This window comes from Osmerus eperlanus, chromosome 12, assembly GCF_963692335.1.
Source record: "Osmerus eperlanus chromosome 12, fOsmEpe2.1, whole genome shotgun sequence".
In the NCBI taxonomy this organism is placed as follows: Eukaryota; Metazoa; Chordata; class Actinopteri; order Osmeriformes; family Osmeridae; genus Osmerus; species Osmerus eperlanus.
The window spans coordinates 13,311,952-13,328,377 of record NC_085029.1 but is presented as its reverse complement, the minus strand read 5'-3'; the positions used below and the strand labels follow the sequence as shown (position 1 = coordinate 13,328,377).

The following is a 16,426-nucleotide window of genomic DNA, read 5'->3' as shown; positions in this document are numbered from 1 at the left end:
GGAAGCATGACACGGGAGAGGAGATGGAAACAGTGACGGTGGGAGTGTGGAGTAGGGTGAGAGGGAGGAAGAGAGGAGGGTGAGAGGGAGGAAGAGAGGAGGGTGCGAGGGAGGAAGAGAGGAGGGTGAGAGGGAGGAAGAGAGGAGGGTGCGAGGGAGGAAGAGAGGAGGGTGAGAGGGAGGAAGAGAGGAGGGTGAGAGGGAGGAAGAGAGGAGGGTGCGAGGGAGGAAGAGAGGAGGGTGAGAGGGAGGAAGAGAGGAGGGTGAGAGGGAGGAAGAGAGGAGGGTGAGAGGGAGGAAGAGAGGAGGGTGAGAGGACAGACAGTCAGAGAAACAGAGAAAAAAGAATAGAGCGCAGGGATCCCCTCTTGGCAACAGTGATGAAACCTGTTTGACTGACAGCTACACCCCACGGGTAGCCCCAATAGGCAGTCATTCCTCTCTGTACTCTGTGCTCCACAGTCCAATTAGCTCCCCAATACACACACGTACACACACACACAGACACACACACAGACACACACTCACACACTGCGAGAACATGTATCCATGGATATCTGTCTATTAACAGCACAAAATGACATCATGATGCATATGTAATGAGGAAAGCAAAACAGAAGGTGGGACTTAAAGTTCTTTTGGAAACTGAAATACTGACAGAATGCAGATGAGGGTAAACAGAAGTGAGGACAGAGAGCAATGAGCTGATTCCAAAAATGTGACAACCATTGTTAGTAGCGGGTACTTGTCACTTTTCCAAACAGGCTTCCAATTTAAATCTGTTGTATTCTCATTTATTTATTTATTAGCTCTATACACTTACAAAACACCATCTTTTTTTTCTGTCTACCGCCAGTGTTTCAACATAATGACTGAACATTTTGTTAGGTAGAATTACTTCTACTAGGTGGAAGATGCCAATCTTAAAAGATTCTCTGGAAGACAATGAGACCTTTCAAATGTCCAACCGGCAATTGAGGATAATATTATCTTGTTGCTGAAAGACAGGCCTTCAGAGGAATGAAGACAAAGAAGAGAGAGAGAAATTGAAAAAGGGAAAACAAACGCAGTTAATGGCACCACAAAAACAATTGTTGCCAGAAAATAATCCACAACCACTATTTCTCAAAGACTAGACGATCACACTTGGAGAGTGAGGGTGAGAGAGAGATGGTAAGAGAGGGAGACAGACTGGGAGAGCGAGAGAGAGACAGAGTACATACAATGTGGGGAGTAACAGGTTTGAGAGGAGACAGCTGTGTGTTTGCAGATTGGTAAGAAGACAGTCCTGATTAGCTTGGAGATGGTTGTTAATAAATCTCATCAATGAAGGCACACCTGGGCTTTAGGCAAGCCAGCAAGACACTTCGAATTAAACAAATATATAATGAAATATCAACGCACGCACACACTCTTGATCACTCACAAAGACACGCACACATATGTCGTTTTCACAAGTGCCCACAGCCACACTCTTAGAAGACACTGAGGGACACCAGTTATTCAGGCAAACATGAAGAGTACACGCAACATTCCCTCCGTTCTCTCTATCCTTCCTTCCTTTCTCTCTCTCTCTCTCTCTCTCTCTGGTGTATTTCGGTATTTCACCCCCACTTCTCCTTGAGGTCATATGTGAATTCAGCAGAGGAGAGTTGGGGAAAGCTTTTAGTGCTCCTCTTTTTCAATCACTGTCTGTGGAGCCTAAAACGTAGGCTGAGATTATAGAACAAGTAGCACATGTATCATAACTGTCTGGGGGGTTTGCTGTTAGAGAGGGACTTTAAAACTGCAGTTACAGTTAGATAATTGCACTTCTCCTCACAATGGGTGGGAGAGCTGGGTAGGACACAGTACACTTTAAATGTAAAATGTTGAATTGAGGCTGTCAATTATTGAGAGAACCAGCCAGGCATTTGTTCATTTGTTGACAATGTGTCAGTCAGCCACATGTCAAGACAGCAAAAAAAATATATATATATATATCTGGAAGTCATTTCATTCGATTCAAATCTCAATCCCCAGCCTGCAGAGTAGAGGACACAGCTACACTTCAGTACAATGGCCTAATCAGGTAGTAGTAAGCCATTGGATATAGGGTTCCCGGCGCTATTTTAGACTGAGGTCTGCATGAAACTATCAAACTGCTGCTGAATTTTTACAATGATTTGATATACAAATGGAAATGGATGAAGCTGGAGGGAAAAAATAATCTCCTCTAATCACTGCATGGAATTTGTAAAGTTCAACATGAAAAGATAGAAGTCATATTTTGTCAAAGAATAATACATAAAAATTTAAAATAACCACCGAATGGGTGAAAAATCTACAATTATTTTAAAGTGTATACTGTAATTATAGTATCAACAAATGACGGACACTAAAGACAGTCGACTGTGTTAGGGTGTGTTGATTGTTGCAGTTCAAATTTATTCAGCCATTTTGCAATGATTTATTGAAAAACCTTGTAAGTTGTAAATTTGAATTAAGGTAGTTGATTTTGTGTCATGTATAGTTTGTTTTCAGCGTCTTTGCTCTTTGCTGCTTGTTAACTGTTGAAAAAAGTGACTTGTTTCAAACAATAGCAATCGAGAAAAACTGTAATTGGAAAACAGTGACATCTACTGGTACTGACACCTCTAATCCAATATCTACTAAAGTCTTAACTGAAATAGACAGTAATCTACTGTATGTATGTTAGTATAGTTTTAGATATTATTTGTTAACAATTTACAGTTCCATAATTACCCAACTAGACAGGCTAAGAATATTGATCTTCCTTGCATTAAACACCACATGGACAGTTTTCTCTCAAATACCGTGGAGTTATCTTTAATATAAATGTATATTTAATGGATTTGTCAAGTCTTCGTACAGAAAGAGACTAAGAAATGCCCTGCTGTCAAACACATTGGATTGGGAGCAATAATGATCCCTCTTAGGAACAATTGTTCAGTCTATGAATATTGCAATTACTCCTGCTTCTCAGAATTTTTTTAACCACGTATTTTAAACATTTTACATATAACAGTACTATTTAATACCATCTATTTGTGGTTTTGTACATGTAGACTTTCTACATGTACAACAACATTTTACAGTCATTATTTGAATTAATAAATACAACCAGACAACTGACAAAAAGAGATAATTCACAAAGATTGTTGTTTATTTTCTATGTGGCTGATGGCGTGGGATAGATTACCTCCACCCACAGTTCTGCCATCCATGATGAAGTTGTACTGTACATCCAAGCTGCAATAGAAGCAGACACCTCTTAAATATGACACAATAACCACACAGTATACCATGCAGGAAGAACAGGCATTTCAGAGAACATGACATGATGCAATGCCAATGTACAGCTTTACATTTTATATAAATGGTGCCGTCAAAACTAAATAGTTGTCTCTTCATTCTGCCCACATTATAGTCTTTCGGCATGTATATTAAATGAAACCATGTTGATATAGTGTAACCTACCATATATCTGGACTCTCAGGCCTAGTGCATAGAGAGATTGAGCTGTATTGGACCTTATCTACGTACAGCCATAGTCCAGTCCAGACCAAAAAAAACAATAAATTACTATGCTTGAAAAAATAAAATAAAAAGATGTATACATTTAATTATGTAGACTAAAAAATATACTGTACTGTGCGGTACCACATAAAGAACACAGTTTGGGAAAGTAGTATTACAGTGTGTTAGATTGTTAACAGACCCCTGAATAGAGATGCTACAATTGTACATTGTAAAAATTATATTAAATAAAAGACTAAATAAACATTCACACCATGACACAACTCCACACTATTAATTAATAAAGTGCTTACATGAATAAAACAAACAAACATTTACAAATCATACAAACATTTGACAGTATGCACTGTTTAAATATGTTATGTTTGCATGCAGGTAATAGTACAGAATGCCTGTTAGCCAATGCAGAGGCTCATTACTGATAACCAGACTTACCTCAATCAGTCTTTGCAATCTCTTCATATTGATCTGTGCTTGACTGAGTTTGACTGACTCAGCTGAACCAATAGAAAAATCCCACAAACCTTCTGGCTGTCCAGGCAGACTCCAGCAAATGCTCATCATGAGTAATGATCTCAAAAGCAAACAAAGGGATCTTCCAAGCCGGCAGGCGTGGTAACAACTCAACAGCTTCTTCTTCTTCTTCTTCTGTACAGTGGTTCTCTGGTAATGTTGGTCTCCTCCTCTCTCCCGCCTCACCCATCTGTAGAGGAGTCTGGTTGCATGATCTGGTAGGTGATCAGGTACTCTGGGTAAGCCTGAGGAGGCAGAGAGCACTGCATGAGGATCAGCTCAAACCTTTATGCCCATATTAGAGACGGGAGAGGAGACAACCGGACAGGAATGGAAAGGAGAGGGAGAAGTAGAAAGGACAGCAGAAGAGAGGAAAGGTAGAAGTGGAAAGGAGAGCAGAAGAGAGGAGAGGAATGGTCCATTACCTGCTCTCCCCTGTAGATGACGTACTCTGCGAGGGCCAGGCCATTGACGCTGGGTCTCCCCGTGACCGAGTGGTGTCCAGGGGGGGAGTGGGCCATCTTCATGGCGCTGAACTGAAGGAAGGACTTCCCAAGAGTCACCCTGCAGAACAATAGGTGCCTGGACACAACCCCCCCCCCCCCCCCCAACAAATCAGCAATGCTATGGTGATCTAAACACCTCAACAACAAAAACACAACGACATGAACGGCAACGACATCGAAAGTCTCGGTTGGTTGTTTACCTCTGGCAGATGTGGCAGGATCGGTCCTTGTGCAGCGGACACCCCGTCCCGCCTCCTATCCCGTACACGTACTGGTTACTCTTGGACGAGTTCTCCGCAAAGTAGATCCCCGCCCCGAACATGCCTCCGATGTACGCGTGCCTCTCGTCAAAGCCCTTGTGGATGATGGCGTTAACGAATGGCGAACCTGCGTCGGGGCAGAGAGAACAAGGATTTGAAGAAGAAATGGAACAAGGTTCTCCGGAAGGGAACTTTCCTTCAGGATCAGGCTCTGGGGGGTCTCACCGTGGAACAGCATGCGCTCGTTGGAGTGGTTGTGGTTCTCCTCCGACACCTCCCTGCGCCGGTGGGTGTACCTCTCCCATAGCTTCTTGTTACACACCTTCTGGATCTGAACAGCCAACGTGAAAGAGTGAGACTACTGAAGGAGAGAGCAGCCATAGCTTGAGAGTTTTGCCATATTACGCCTTTGTGCTTTCCAATTATAGCATAGTCACTGAAAGCTACTTCAGTAACAAACCTCTCTTGGCATAGAGAACACGGCTAACGAGTGTTTCACCAGAAATCTGTCCACACTTAAAGGAAGTACAAGAATTCAAAAGAGAAATGGAGAATGCCTCGTTAGATGCCACAACGAAGTGGTGCCGATAAGGCAGAGCCTAAATGGCTATGGGTACATCACTGGCATGTACCTTGACAATGTTGTATCTGCTGAAGACCCCTCCTGCATGGCCCCCATCCCTGTGTTCCCTCACTGTACTCTGCATCTGTTTACACACAGACAAACAATCAACCATGTGACACTCATGTGGCTAATCACGCCATTAACATGCCAGAACTGTGTTGACAGTTCATGTATGTTGGTGGTATTCAGCTATGTGACCCATCTTACCTCCTCCTCCACGGACTGAAATTCCTTGTCGTCCGTCGCTAGGTCGATAAGGATGGTCCCACTGTTGGCTGTGTTCAAGGTCAGGTATGGGTTCAAACCTAATGCACACACACTCACGTTAATATTCCTCTGAAACACACACACTCTGTAACTTACTATCTCTTTCTTGCCATCTCTCTCGTTCTTTCACTATGTCTCTCTTAGAAGCATGAAAGGCACAGAGCTATCATATCAAAACCAAAGCACGTCTGAGCCCGTTTGATCTGAGATGGGAACAGGCATCTGTTACTGAGCTGTAGTGTCTGATGATTGTCCTCCAACACTCAGCCTCCTCCTTTAAATCTTAATACGATAACCACAACAAATGAATAAGGAATGAATGAGAGCTGAATAGATAAGATGGGAATGAAGCGTACTCTGAGGACCGCTGATGAGCCTCTCCACTCCTTTAATGATCTTGTGCCTGTGGCCATAGGCGTTGATGCCAATCTCCTTCAGCTCCTTGTGGCCCATCTCAATAAGCACGTCCAGGGTTATCTACACACCGGAAAAGAGAGCCGACTCTTAACCAAGGTTATCAACAATAAGAACTAAGGAGTAGGAACTCTTGACATCTGTACGTGTGAGGGAAAGGTGTCAAACACAAACAGGTTTCTTTGCTTTGTGAGATGTAAAAATAGGAAAACACATGATGGCTGATCTGTAGCTACCCACCTACCTTAGAAAAAAACACTTACCAATTCGTTTTTTTTAAAGGAGTGGCATGCTGACTGTTTGAGTGCTTGTATATCAACTATTGAATGAAGGCCCTCAGTGAGAAGTGTTGACAGAAGTGGTGCATTATGGGAAAGGGCCATGGGGTTTATGACCATAGATATATATAAAGGGTAGATGTCTCGTCCGCGTTGCCTGACTACGGAGTCGAACGTCCGCACATGGCGGTCATCTTGCTACAGTCAACTCGCTCACCCATAACATTGTGTTGATGCTACATGTACTTTTTAAATGGCCATAACTTGCTCAATTTTCAACCGATTTTTTAACGGTTTGGTTTGTTATCAACGTCAGAGATGTTGGTATGCATACTTATGAATAATTATGTTTTATTTTATTTTTTATAGAATAGAAGTATGCAGTGGCATAACAACATCTTTGACGTTGATAACAAACAGAAACCGTTTAAAAATCGGTTGAAAATTGAGTTTAAAAAGTACATGTAGCATCAACACAATGTTATGGGTGAGCGAGTTGACTGTAGCAAGATTGCCGCCATGTGCGGACATTCTAGACTCCGCCGTAAGACATCTAGTCTTTATATATATCTATGTTTATGACTACCTGCTCTTTGTGGAAGGTCTCCAGCAGGTGGTCCAAGCCCAGGTTGCTGAGGAACTGGGTGATGCACAACTCCAGGCCTGAAACTGCAAGAGGGTCAGGTGAGTGCCCACGTAGCACTTACGGAGAAACATCGGGAGTATGTCGACCGTCTGTCAGTTCATTCTAGGTAGCTATCACTGTGATGCCCTAAGAACATTTGAATGGGTTTTGCAGCATTCTACTGTGCAGGACATCAGGGTCCTGGTGTGATCAGTCGTTAAGAACGTAGCTGATGGCAGTCAGCCAGCTGGCTGTGATGTCAGGTCACACATCTGAAATGGAACAACCTTACATACCACATCACCAATGCATAATGACTCCTGTATCTAAATGTCAAAGGGGTGGACAGGGGAACAGGTCAACCATGGTAACAGCTCCCACAGGGGCGACGTCTGACTCACCCTTATACTTCTTGTCCGAGCCCACGACCCCCTCCGCTCCCAGCAGGGCTGAGAGCTCCGGGAAGGCCACAGAGCCTGGGGTCAAAGTATCCCCGAGGCTGGCGGACGAGGTGGAGGGGATGGGGTTGGGGCTGGAGGACAGGCCGGGTGGCACATCGGCTGTGGGTGGAGCTGCCGTGCGGGTGATCTGGGGCTTGTAGCAGCCAGGCAGGGTGGACGGAGGCATGGCGGCAGTCAGTAAGGCACGCACGTCATCCGCCTGAGAAGAGGGAAGGAGGGACAGAGGGAGGAAAGGAGACAGAGCGGAGATGGGACAGAGAAGGGAAAGGAGAGAGAAATAAATGACCATGCTGTGTATGACACATCTATCAAGATCAAACACAAACACAGCAGACTCCATCACAGTGTAGTACAGATGCACACAGACAGCAGAGACAGTTAGAGGCTGGTGCCAACACACATACATACACAATTGTAGGTGACATGCATGTACAGATCGGTCAGCCAGGCAGCCATGTCATGTGATGAGCTAGCTATCCAGGCGGGTGTAAGACAGGGACAGACCACCTCCAATCAGGCAGAGTTTCTGGCTAGGGTGAGAATGAATGTCAAAGGTCAAGGAGGGTGACAGCAGCAGTCAGATACATTGAATCCCCTCAACAACTGGGGGATGGCACTCAAGATGCTGATTAGATCAATCAAACCGTTTTTTTTTTTCTTTCAGTTGAGGGATTGAATGTATACTTTGCGAGCCAGTGGCAAAACACATGGCAGTCAGGTGGGCTCTCGAGAGGTGCAACAAGACCTAGGGCTCTTTTCTGATAGGTGGATGGAGAGATGGGGGTGGGTGGATACCGTGATGAGGTCCAGCGGTGATTGGCCTTCCTGGTTTCGAAGGGAGGGGTCAGCCCCGTGGGCCAATAGGAAAGCGCAGAGTTGGGTCCGGCCTTTCTGGGCGGCCTCGTGGAGTGGCGTGAAGGCCCACTTGTCTGTGGCGTTGACACATGCTTCGTACTTGATGAGCAAAGCAGCCACATCCACATGCTGCGAACGAGACACACGCAACTTCCTCTGGCTATGGCTTCCACTTCCTGTTTGGTTTGTTTGTGAGTAGCAACATTTAAGCCGATGTACATGCTCCAAAACTTCCAATGTGTGTATTTAGGCAACATGAATTAGTTATGTTTCAGGTAACCTGAATGAGGTGCTTTGACACCACAATGAGGTGCTTTGGCCAACAATTGAGTGAAGAACATATTTCTTGTTGTTTCACTGAATATCTGAATGTCAAACAGCAGTTTGAACCAGCCCAGTTTCTTACCCAATCCTGTAATCTATTCTCTTCCTTTTGAAATCTGAATATAATTATGAATTGCTAGAATGACACCCTTCTATTTGAGAGAAACCAATTGCTATGTGCAGACAGCAGGAGCCAGAGAAAAAAAAATTCTTATGATGAGCTACTCAGGCTCTCGGAATGAAGAGACAGCGAGAGAGTGAGATAATAAGAAAGAGGGAAAATGACAAAGAAAAAGAGCGAGAATGAGTCAGAGAGAGAGAATGAGAGAGAAAGAGAGAGAAAGCGTGACCCTGATCAAAGTTTTCTGGTGGTCCTTCAGTCTCTGACCGTCTGTGTCTGTCTGGCAGACGGGCAGACGAGTGGCCATCATTACACCAGACACACACGTCACGCTGCAGCTCATCACAGGGTCTACTCGGGCTCCTCAGAGGCTCTCACAGCTGAATGGGGGGGACGGGGTCGAGTTACGCTTGATTCTTTACTAAAGTGATGTGGAATGATGTGAGAGTGCCCAAAACTGGTTTAATGTTTGTGAGTGTCTGTGTGCGTTTGTCTGTGTAGCTGCATGTTTTGTATACCTGATTTATTTGTGGCTAAACTGGTACAGTCTTCTGTATGTGTCAAGGACAAGGCTTTTGCATTTGGCAATTCATGAAGCATTGCTTTGGAGGGGGAGAAGCATGTGTTAACAGTATAGAGACTCACCCCACAGGAAGCAGCGTTGTGGAGGGGGAGGAGCCTGCGTTAACACTATAGAGACTCACCCCATAGGAGGCAGCGTTGTGGAGGGGGAGGAGCCTGCATTAGAGACTCACCCCATAGGAGGCAGTGTTGTGGAGGGGGAGGAGCCTGCGTTAACAGTATAGAGACTCACCCCATAGGAGGCAGTGTTGTGGAGGGGGAGGAGCCTGCGTTAACAGTATAGAGACTCACCCCATAGGAGGCAGCGTTGTGGAGGGGGATGAGGCCGCCCTTGTCTTGGGAGTTGACCTCAGCTCCATGCTGCAGCAGATACTCTGCTACCTCCAGATTGTTGTAGCCAGCTGACACAGGACATGGAGAGGCAGGACAGAGAGACAGACAGGTCAGACAGAGAGACAGGACAGCGAGACAGACAGGTCAAACAGAGAGACAATACAGCAAGATATAGGACAGCCACAACAGAGAGAGAGAGAGACACACACACAAAACACAACAGATACATTGTCAACTGTAACTGTCAGTAATGAATGATTACCGTGTTCAGATTCCTGTAGCCAGGTTTGGGGTGTAGTTGTGTGCGGTCTACCTGCCGTATGGGTGTAAGTGTTGGGCTCAGGGTTAGGATTACCCTCCAGGTGGGGGGTGGCGGGTTTGGGGTAATACCTGCCAGGTGGAGAGGCGTGGAGTGACGTCCCTGGGTGTCTCTACAGTTGACGTTGTCGGGGCTGCAGAGTTTCTGGACACGGGCCAGACAGCCCTTCTTAGCGGCATCCAGCAGGGCGGCGTCGCCCCTCAGCAGGTCCTGGATGTCCCCCTCCCCATCCATCACCAGGTCCAGGGGGGTGTTCCCATCCTGGTTCTTCTTGGTGGGGTCCGCTCCGTGCTGAGGGAGCGGGGAAAGGAGGCAGGGGGGGACAGGACCACATGAAATATGAAAAGAATCATGTTAATGATACAAGTACAAGCACAAGTACAAGCAGCATGCTGACAGAGGATAAGAGAGGATGAGCCAGCCCCAGCATCACCCCCGGCCCCAGCATCACCCCCGGTCCCAGCATCACCCCCGGTCCCAGCATCACCCCCGGTCCCAGGATCACCCCCGGTCCCAGCATCACCCCCAGCCCCAGCATCACCCCCAGCCCCAGCATCACCCCCGGTCCCAGGATCACCCCCGGTCCCAGCATCACCCCCAGCCCCAGCATCACCCCCAGCCCCAGCATCACCCCCAGCCCCAGCATCACCCCCAGCCCCAGCATCACCCCCAGCCCCAGCATCACCCCCAGCCCCAGCCCCAGAATCACCCCCAGCCCCAGCATCACCAACCCGAGTCTACCTGCAGCAGCAGTTTGCAGATCTCGTATTTGCCCTTGGTGGCAGCCTCGTGGAGGGGAGTGAACTTCCACAGGTCTGCCACATTGACCACAGCACCGTGGATCACCAGCAGCTCAGCCACCTCGTAGTGCCCGTAGGAACAGGCATTGTGGAGAGGCACCAGACCCCTGGGGGTGTGAGTGTGAGTGAGAGAGAGAGAGAGAGAGAGAGAGAGAGAGAGAGAGAGAGAGAGAGAGAGAGAGAGAGAGAGAGAGAGAGAGAGAGAGAGAGAGAGAGAGGAAGTGAGACTGCTGCACAGTGGTGTCTCTCATGAGCGTTGCTGGGATCAGCTCAGAGGAAGCACAGGAGGAGGTCTCACCCTTTGTCTTTGGCGTGAACGTCAGCTCCGTGCTGCAGCAGGTAGTCCACCACAGACACACGGTTGTACCCAGCAGCAAAGTGCAGCGGCGTGGACTGACGGCCCTCCACGTCCCTGCAGTTCACATTCTGCAGAGTACACAGCATCTACACACCACATACACAATCAACACATATACACATCCCAACAAACAGAACAGGAACATGCAGGTGTTTTCGATGTAGGTTATGAAACATGCAGCACTACATAGACTGAGGGCAAATACAGATTGGCAAGGGCCCAACTTAGAGTGCACTTGTTTTTAGGTAACCAGGGAGGGACTGTGGTTACCTTGACAGTCTCCAGATCTCCTGACTTGGAGGCCTCCAGCATCTGACAATCCACATCCAAGTTCCCAGACAGCACCCCCTCTGGAGAGACCAGAACCAGCCAGAAGGATTCACACACAGGTAGGAAGGAGTGTTCAGCAACAGCGTGTGGAAACCGACATCAAATGCGTACTCTAGACACCCCCTCCTACGGTACCCTGCAGTGCCTGGTCCCTGTGCCCCCTACCTTGCAGTATCTCCTGGATGCTCTCCTTGGCTAGCTGGGAGGGGGAGAACCCCTGGAGGGAGGGGAGGAGGGGGTCACACCTGGAGCTGAGCAGCAGGCGGCAGGTCTGGTGGTGGCCACAGAGGGCGGCCCTGTGGAGGCCCTGGCTATCTACAGCATTAACCTGGGGGGCACACATGCACACACACGTAAATACAGAGAGAGAGACAGAGAAAGAGAGAGAGAGAGAGAGAGAGAGAGAGAGAGAGAGAGAGAGAGAGAGAGAGAGAGAGAGAGAGATAGATAAATAAATAATCTACTGTAAGTACACCCAGCAAGAACAGGAAACAAAACGTCTCCAGCTCATTTGCACGCACGTGCACCGCCCCTCACCTTCGCCTCGTGCCTCACCAGCATCTCCACGACGTCGCCGTGGTTCTTCTCCAAGGCCAGGTGCAGGGGCGTCTGGAAGCTGGGGACACAACGACATCACACGTTCAGACTGGAGAGCCACACGGACGACGGCACCTCGACACACCATATGGTCTCACTCTTTAGTCTCGTCGTTGACGTCGGCGCCTCTCCTCAGCAGCAGGTCACACACCTGCTTCCTCTTGGGGGAGGGAGAGGAGGACGCACAGTGCTGCAAGACACACAACCAAAACCTCACCACTGACATCACGCAGATCAGGAGTTCAAATAGACACGCTAGGCTATGCTACGTTTGACAGCACTAGGAAAACCCCACCAGATGCTTGGGGTGAGATGTGCACTTGTGACGGCTGTTTGATATATTGCTGTATATGTCATAAGAATAATCCTATAGGTTTGAAATGATAGCCACAACATTAAAAAGGTCATTTCACCAGGTATATTTCTGGCACGTGAATGAAGCTGGAAGATTAAAGTGGTATTGGAAGATTGTGATTGTGATCCACATGAGGGGTTGATGTGCTGCCTCACCAGTGCGGTCTCATGAGTGAGGGGGTGTTTGAAGCTGAGCGTCTCCTGGGTCAAGTGCTTCTTCACACGGGCCACATCTGCCTCACGAGCAGCCTGCAGCAGGGCATGACCTCTGAACTCATCTATCACACACACACACACACACACTCACACACACACACGCACGCACACACAAACCAGGGTAAACTTGTTTTCTGTCTGTTACTTTGCTGCATTCCCAAGACTTACAGCACAGGGAGTTCCCTGCACATCCCATTTATGATTAACCGAACGTTCAAAGCCTTTCAGACTTCTAAGAAGAACTTTGAGTCAGAAGCCATAACCTTGAGGCCATTTACAGAATCTTATAAAAGTGAGGCTAGGTCAAGGAAGTAGATGAGTCTTGAAGGTGGGGAGAGAGACAGTCCTTACAAGCCAGGCGTTCTCTGAGCTGGGGGGTGGGGGCCAGGTCGATGGCACTCTTGTTGTGGCAGTTGAGAACGGTGGGGTCGGCTCCGTAGCTAAGCAGCAGAGAGCAAACCTCCACCCTGTTCTTGGAAGCAGCCTCATGGAGAGGTGTGAACTGCCACAGGTCCATGGCGTTCACACATGCTCCGTGCTACAGAGACAGAGACAGAGACAGAGACAGAGACAGAGAGAGAGAGAGAGAGAGAGAGAGAGAGAGAGAGAGAGAGAGAGAGAGAGAGAAAGAGAGAGAGAGAGAGAGAGAGAGAGAGAGAGAGAGAGAGAGAGAGAATGAGAGGATAGAGAAAGAAAGACAGAGAGAGAGAGAGCATGCAATGAACCAAAGCTAAATGGAGTCAGTTGGCTGAGCGGTGAGGGAGTCGGGCTAGTAATCCGAAGGTTGCCAGTTCGATTCCCGGTCATGCCAACTGACGTTGTGTCCTTGGGCAAGGCACTTCACCCTACTTGCCTCGGGGGAATGTCCCTGTACTTACTGTAAGTCGCTCTGGATAAGAGCGTCTGCTAAATGACTAAATGTAAATGTAAATAAGAGTGTTTGCTAAATGTAAATGTAAATAAGAGTGTTTGCTAAATGACTAAATGTAAATGAGTTTTATATTTAGGGTTATGAGTGTGAGAATGCTGATGCGGTTGGTTTAGACACATTGTAGGCTGCTGCTCATACCTTGACCAGGAGCTCAGTGACTTCATAGTGTCCATAAGAGCAGGCGTTGTGCAGTGGAACCAGATCACTGGAACACCAGAGACAAGCCCAGGTTACTTCACAGGTGGAGAGGAGGCGTTTCAGTTTGGCTTGTGGATTGTGTGTTAAGGCATTGGCACACACACGCACAGACACAAACAGTGCTATCACTGTACTCCAGTATCAGGGGTGAGGTAATGCTGTCCAAACAGAGCCACCATACATATGGCCTCTGGCCTGTACCAACCTCCAGCTCTATCTCACCCCCAGTCCGTCTCACCCCCAGTCCCTGTCTCACCCCTAGCTCCTGTCTCACCCCCAGTCCCTGTCTCACCCCCAGCACCTGTCTTACCCCCAGCCCCTGTCTCACCCCCAGTCCCTGTCTCACCCCCAGCCCGTCTCACCCTTTGTCTTTGGCCTGGACATCTGCTCCATGCCGCAGCAGCAACTGAACTGACTTCACACGGTTGTAGCCTGCTGCCAGATGAAGGGGTGTGGACTGAAGAGCAAACACACAAGCACACACACACACAGACAGTCCCGTAATATACACAACAGAAACACAAACAATAACACAGAGGATCCGTTAACGTATAGAGTGTTCTGGCCCAAACTGTTAGACATTAGCAAGACATAAAGAGAGAGTTACCTTGCGTCCATCGCTGGCATGACAATTGACATTCAGTGGTGTCAGCAGAGCAATCAGCTTGTCCTCATTCCCACTCCTATGGTGACACCACACAGACATTAGTGCAAATATTTGATACTATAGTGAATTTCAATACTAAAGGCAGTGGGGAACTACAGATGGACTGTTGATATTCTGTACCTTGCACTCTCAAGAAGGTCGTCTTTTCTGTATTCACCTGTGTTGGGGGAAGGGGAACATACACAAATACATATCAGACTTCAGGCCAAGTAGGGTTAACTGATAAAGCAGATTTGAGTAGGATTCCACTGAGTGGTACAGAAACAGCCGGAGGAGTAGTCGGCTTTGTTATTCCAAAACCAAGATGGAGGCAGTGTTGATGTTTGTTAGGTACAGTACGTCCTTAAGTGTGTCAGATAACAGTTCTTGTTGTTGTCCTCCTACTCACCGTTAAGAACTGCTTTTGTGGCGGGTTCTGCCAGGTCCAAGGCTGTTCTCCCATCAGTATTCCGGATAGTTGATTCTGCCCCATGCTGGAGTAGAACTGAGAATAACAAAGAACAAGCCAATGACGTCATCAGGCACACAACAGGGCACATTATTGTGTGTGCATGCGTGTCAACGCATTTTTTGACAACATCAATTTGGTCTGTACGGAGACGCCCTGGGTGGTACAGTCTAGCCATACGGGTATGTTGACCTGAGGCCCTACCTATGCAGACATCTATCTTGCCCTTGATGGCAGCCTCGTGCAGGGGGGTGTAGTTCCACTTGTCCCTGGCGTTGGCCTCTGCTCCGTGGTGCAACAGCAAGTTGACCACCTCGGCATGGCCGAACGAGCAGGCGTTATGGAGCGAGATCAGGCCGCCATCATCCCGGGCGTGAACGTTGGCGCCGTTTTGGAGTAAGAAGGCCACTACGTCCTTACGGCCAAAACCTGGGATGATGGAGAGAGGCAAGAGTGCATGAGGAGATCTGGACTATTCAAATGATTACAGCACCATAATGATAAGACCAATCTGTAATGTTATTATAGGGGATGTAGACATAGTTCACTATAACTGAATACACACACACACACAACAACTTGGATACATTGAAGGCTGATGATATGTGATCTTTCCATATGGAAGACTATAGTCTAAGACTAGAATTGTTACGAGTGTGTGGAGGCACATAGACGCCTTTGTGTCTGAAATGATCTCTGACAGTGAATTATTTAATTGGGACCATGAACATGTTAGTTGCCAGAACTTGGACGAGCTGGTACCTGGACTGCAAAGTATGCAGTTTACACAGCGGTACGAAAGCAGTACCAAAATATAAACACAGTGCGGCTGTCTGGACCGACTCACCAGCGGCGAAATGCAGCGGGGTGGATTTCCTCCCAGCTGTGTCCCTACTGTTGACATTTTCAGGGTTGACGAGCTTCCTCACGCGCTCCAGATCCCCGTTTCTGCAGGCCTCGAAAAGCGCCCTGTTGGGTTCACCTGTCCCCGGTGTGCGTAATCCCGAAGGGACAGCACCACCCAAGACCGACACCCCGGAAAACCGTCGGGCGGACATCAGCGCTGTGGTGTTTTCAAGTCTGGAATGTGCGTATCCCCAAAGCCGCACCGATGCCATAAAATGAGTGTGATTCACTGCAGCCCACAGTAATTTAAAAACATAATCAGACGCCCACACAGTATTTTCCTCTTACACTGACCAACAGTCATCGTTCCAATCGATGAGGACGTTTACATCTTATTTTAATGTCTCATCATCCGCAGAAAGATGTAGGCTTTAGAAATGCGCTTTTCCGAAATTCGCAAGGTGGCAAAATGTTGATTGTGTACTAGGTTATAGACCCGTATCTCTCCTACGCCCAAATTAGACGAAGTATTTTAGAGAATGACAGTAGAGTAAGCGAAGCTGCAGATAGAGCGCGAGCGCCCTCTAGACGTGGTTTCTAAATGCCTTCCCAGGTATTCCTTGCGCTGATCTTTAGCTAGACCGGAAGAGCTTTTGCC

At 47.6% G+C, this 16,426-nt stretch overlaps 1 protein-coding gene across 4 annotated transcripts; it reads right to left on the bottom strand.

Moving 5' to 3' along the window:
* Positions 1–3,143: 3,143 nt before the first annotated feature.
* LOC134031349 (poly [ADP-ribose] polymerase tankyrase-2-like) lies at positions 3,144–16,320 on the bottom strand. Of its 4 annotated transcripts, XR_009931887.1 has the most exons (28): positions 15,770–16,319; positions 15,127–15,351; positions 14,863–14,958; positions 14,595–14,631; positions 14,415–14,490; positions 14,170–14,264; positions 13,748–13,814; positions 13,030–13,216; positions 12,619–12,740; positions 12,207–12,298; positions 12,049–12,127; positions 11,677–11,839; positions 11,452–11,531; positions 11,122–11,267; positions 10,765–10,930; positions 10,095–10,314; positions 9,663–9,772; positions 8,285–8,473; positions 7,430–7,688; positions 6,990–7,072; positions 6,068–6,188; positions 5,652–5,749; positions 5,452–5,526; positions 5,045–5,150; positions 4,760–4,946; positions 4,479–4,635; positions 4,065–4,298; positions 3,144–3,252 (listed from the first exon to the last, which is right to left on the bottom strand). XR_009931887.1 is itself a non-coding variant. In XM_062474941.1 (27 exons), exons 1-27 carry the CDS (start codon positions 16,038–16,040, stop codon positions 4,236–4,238), a joined length of 3,552 nt encoding a protein of 1,183 aa, XP_062330925.1. In that variant the 5' UTR covers positions 16,041–16,320; the 3' UTR covers positions 3,144–4,235. The 4 variants fall into 4 exon arrangements, 3 of the variants coding, with proteins under 3 accessions (XP_062330925.1, XP_062330924.1, XP_062330926.1); XM_062474941.1 differs by having other exon boundaries at positions 3,144–4,298; positions 12,067–12,127; positions 15,770–16,320; XM_062474940.1 differs by having other exon boundaries at positions 3,144–4,298.
* Positions 16,321–16,426: the final 106 nt, after the last annotated feature.

What these genes read in the sequence shown, in the direction of transcription:
- LOC134031349 (XM_062474940.1), bottom strand. Translation starts at nt 16,040, where the DNA reads ATGGCATCGGTGCGGCTTTGGGGATACGCACATTCCAGACTTGAAAAC. An exon ending in GCTCAGAGAACGCCTGGCTT is followed by an intron (nt 12,741 to 13,029) that starts GTAAGGACTGTC and finishes TGTGTGTGATAG; the next exon opens with ATGAGTTCAGAGGTCATGCC. An exon ending in GTTCACGCCAAAGACAAAGG is followed by an intron (nt 10,931 to 11,121) that starts GTGAGACCTCCT and finishes TCACACCCCCAG; the next exon opens with GGGTCTGGTGCCTCTCCACA.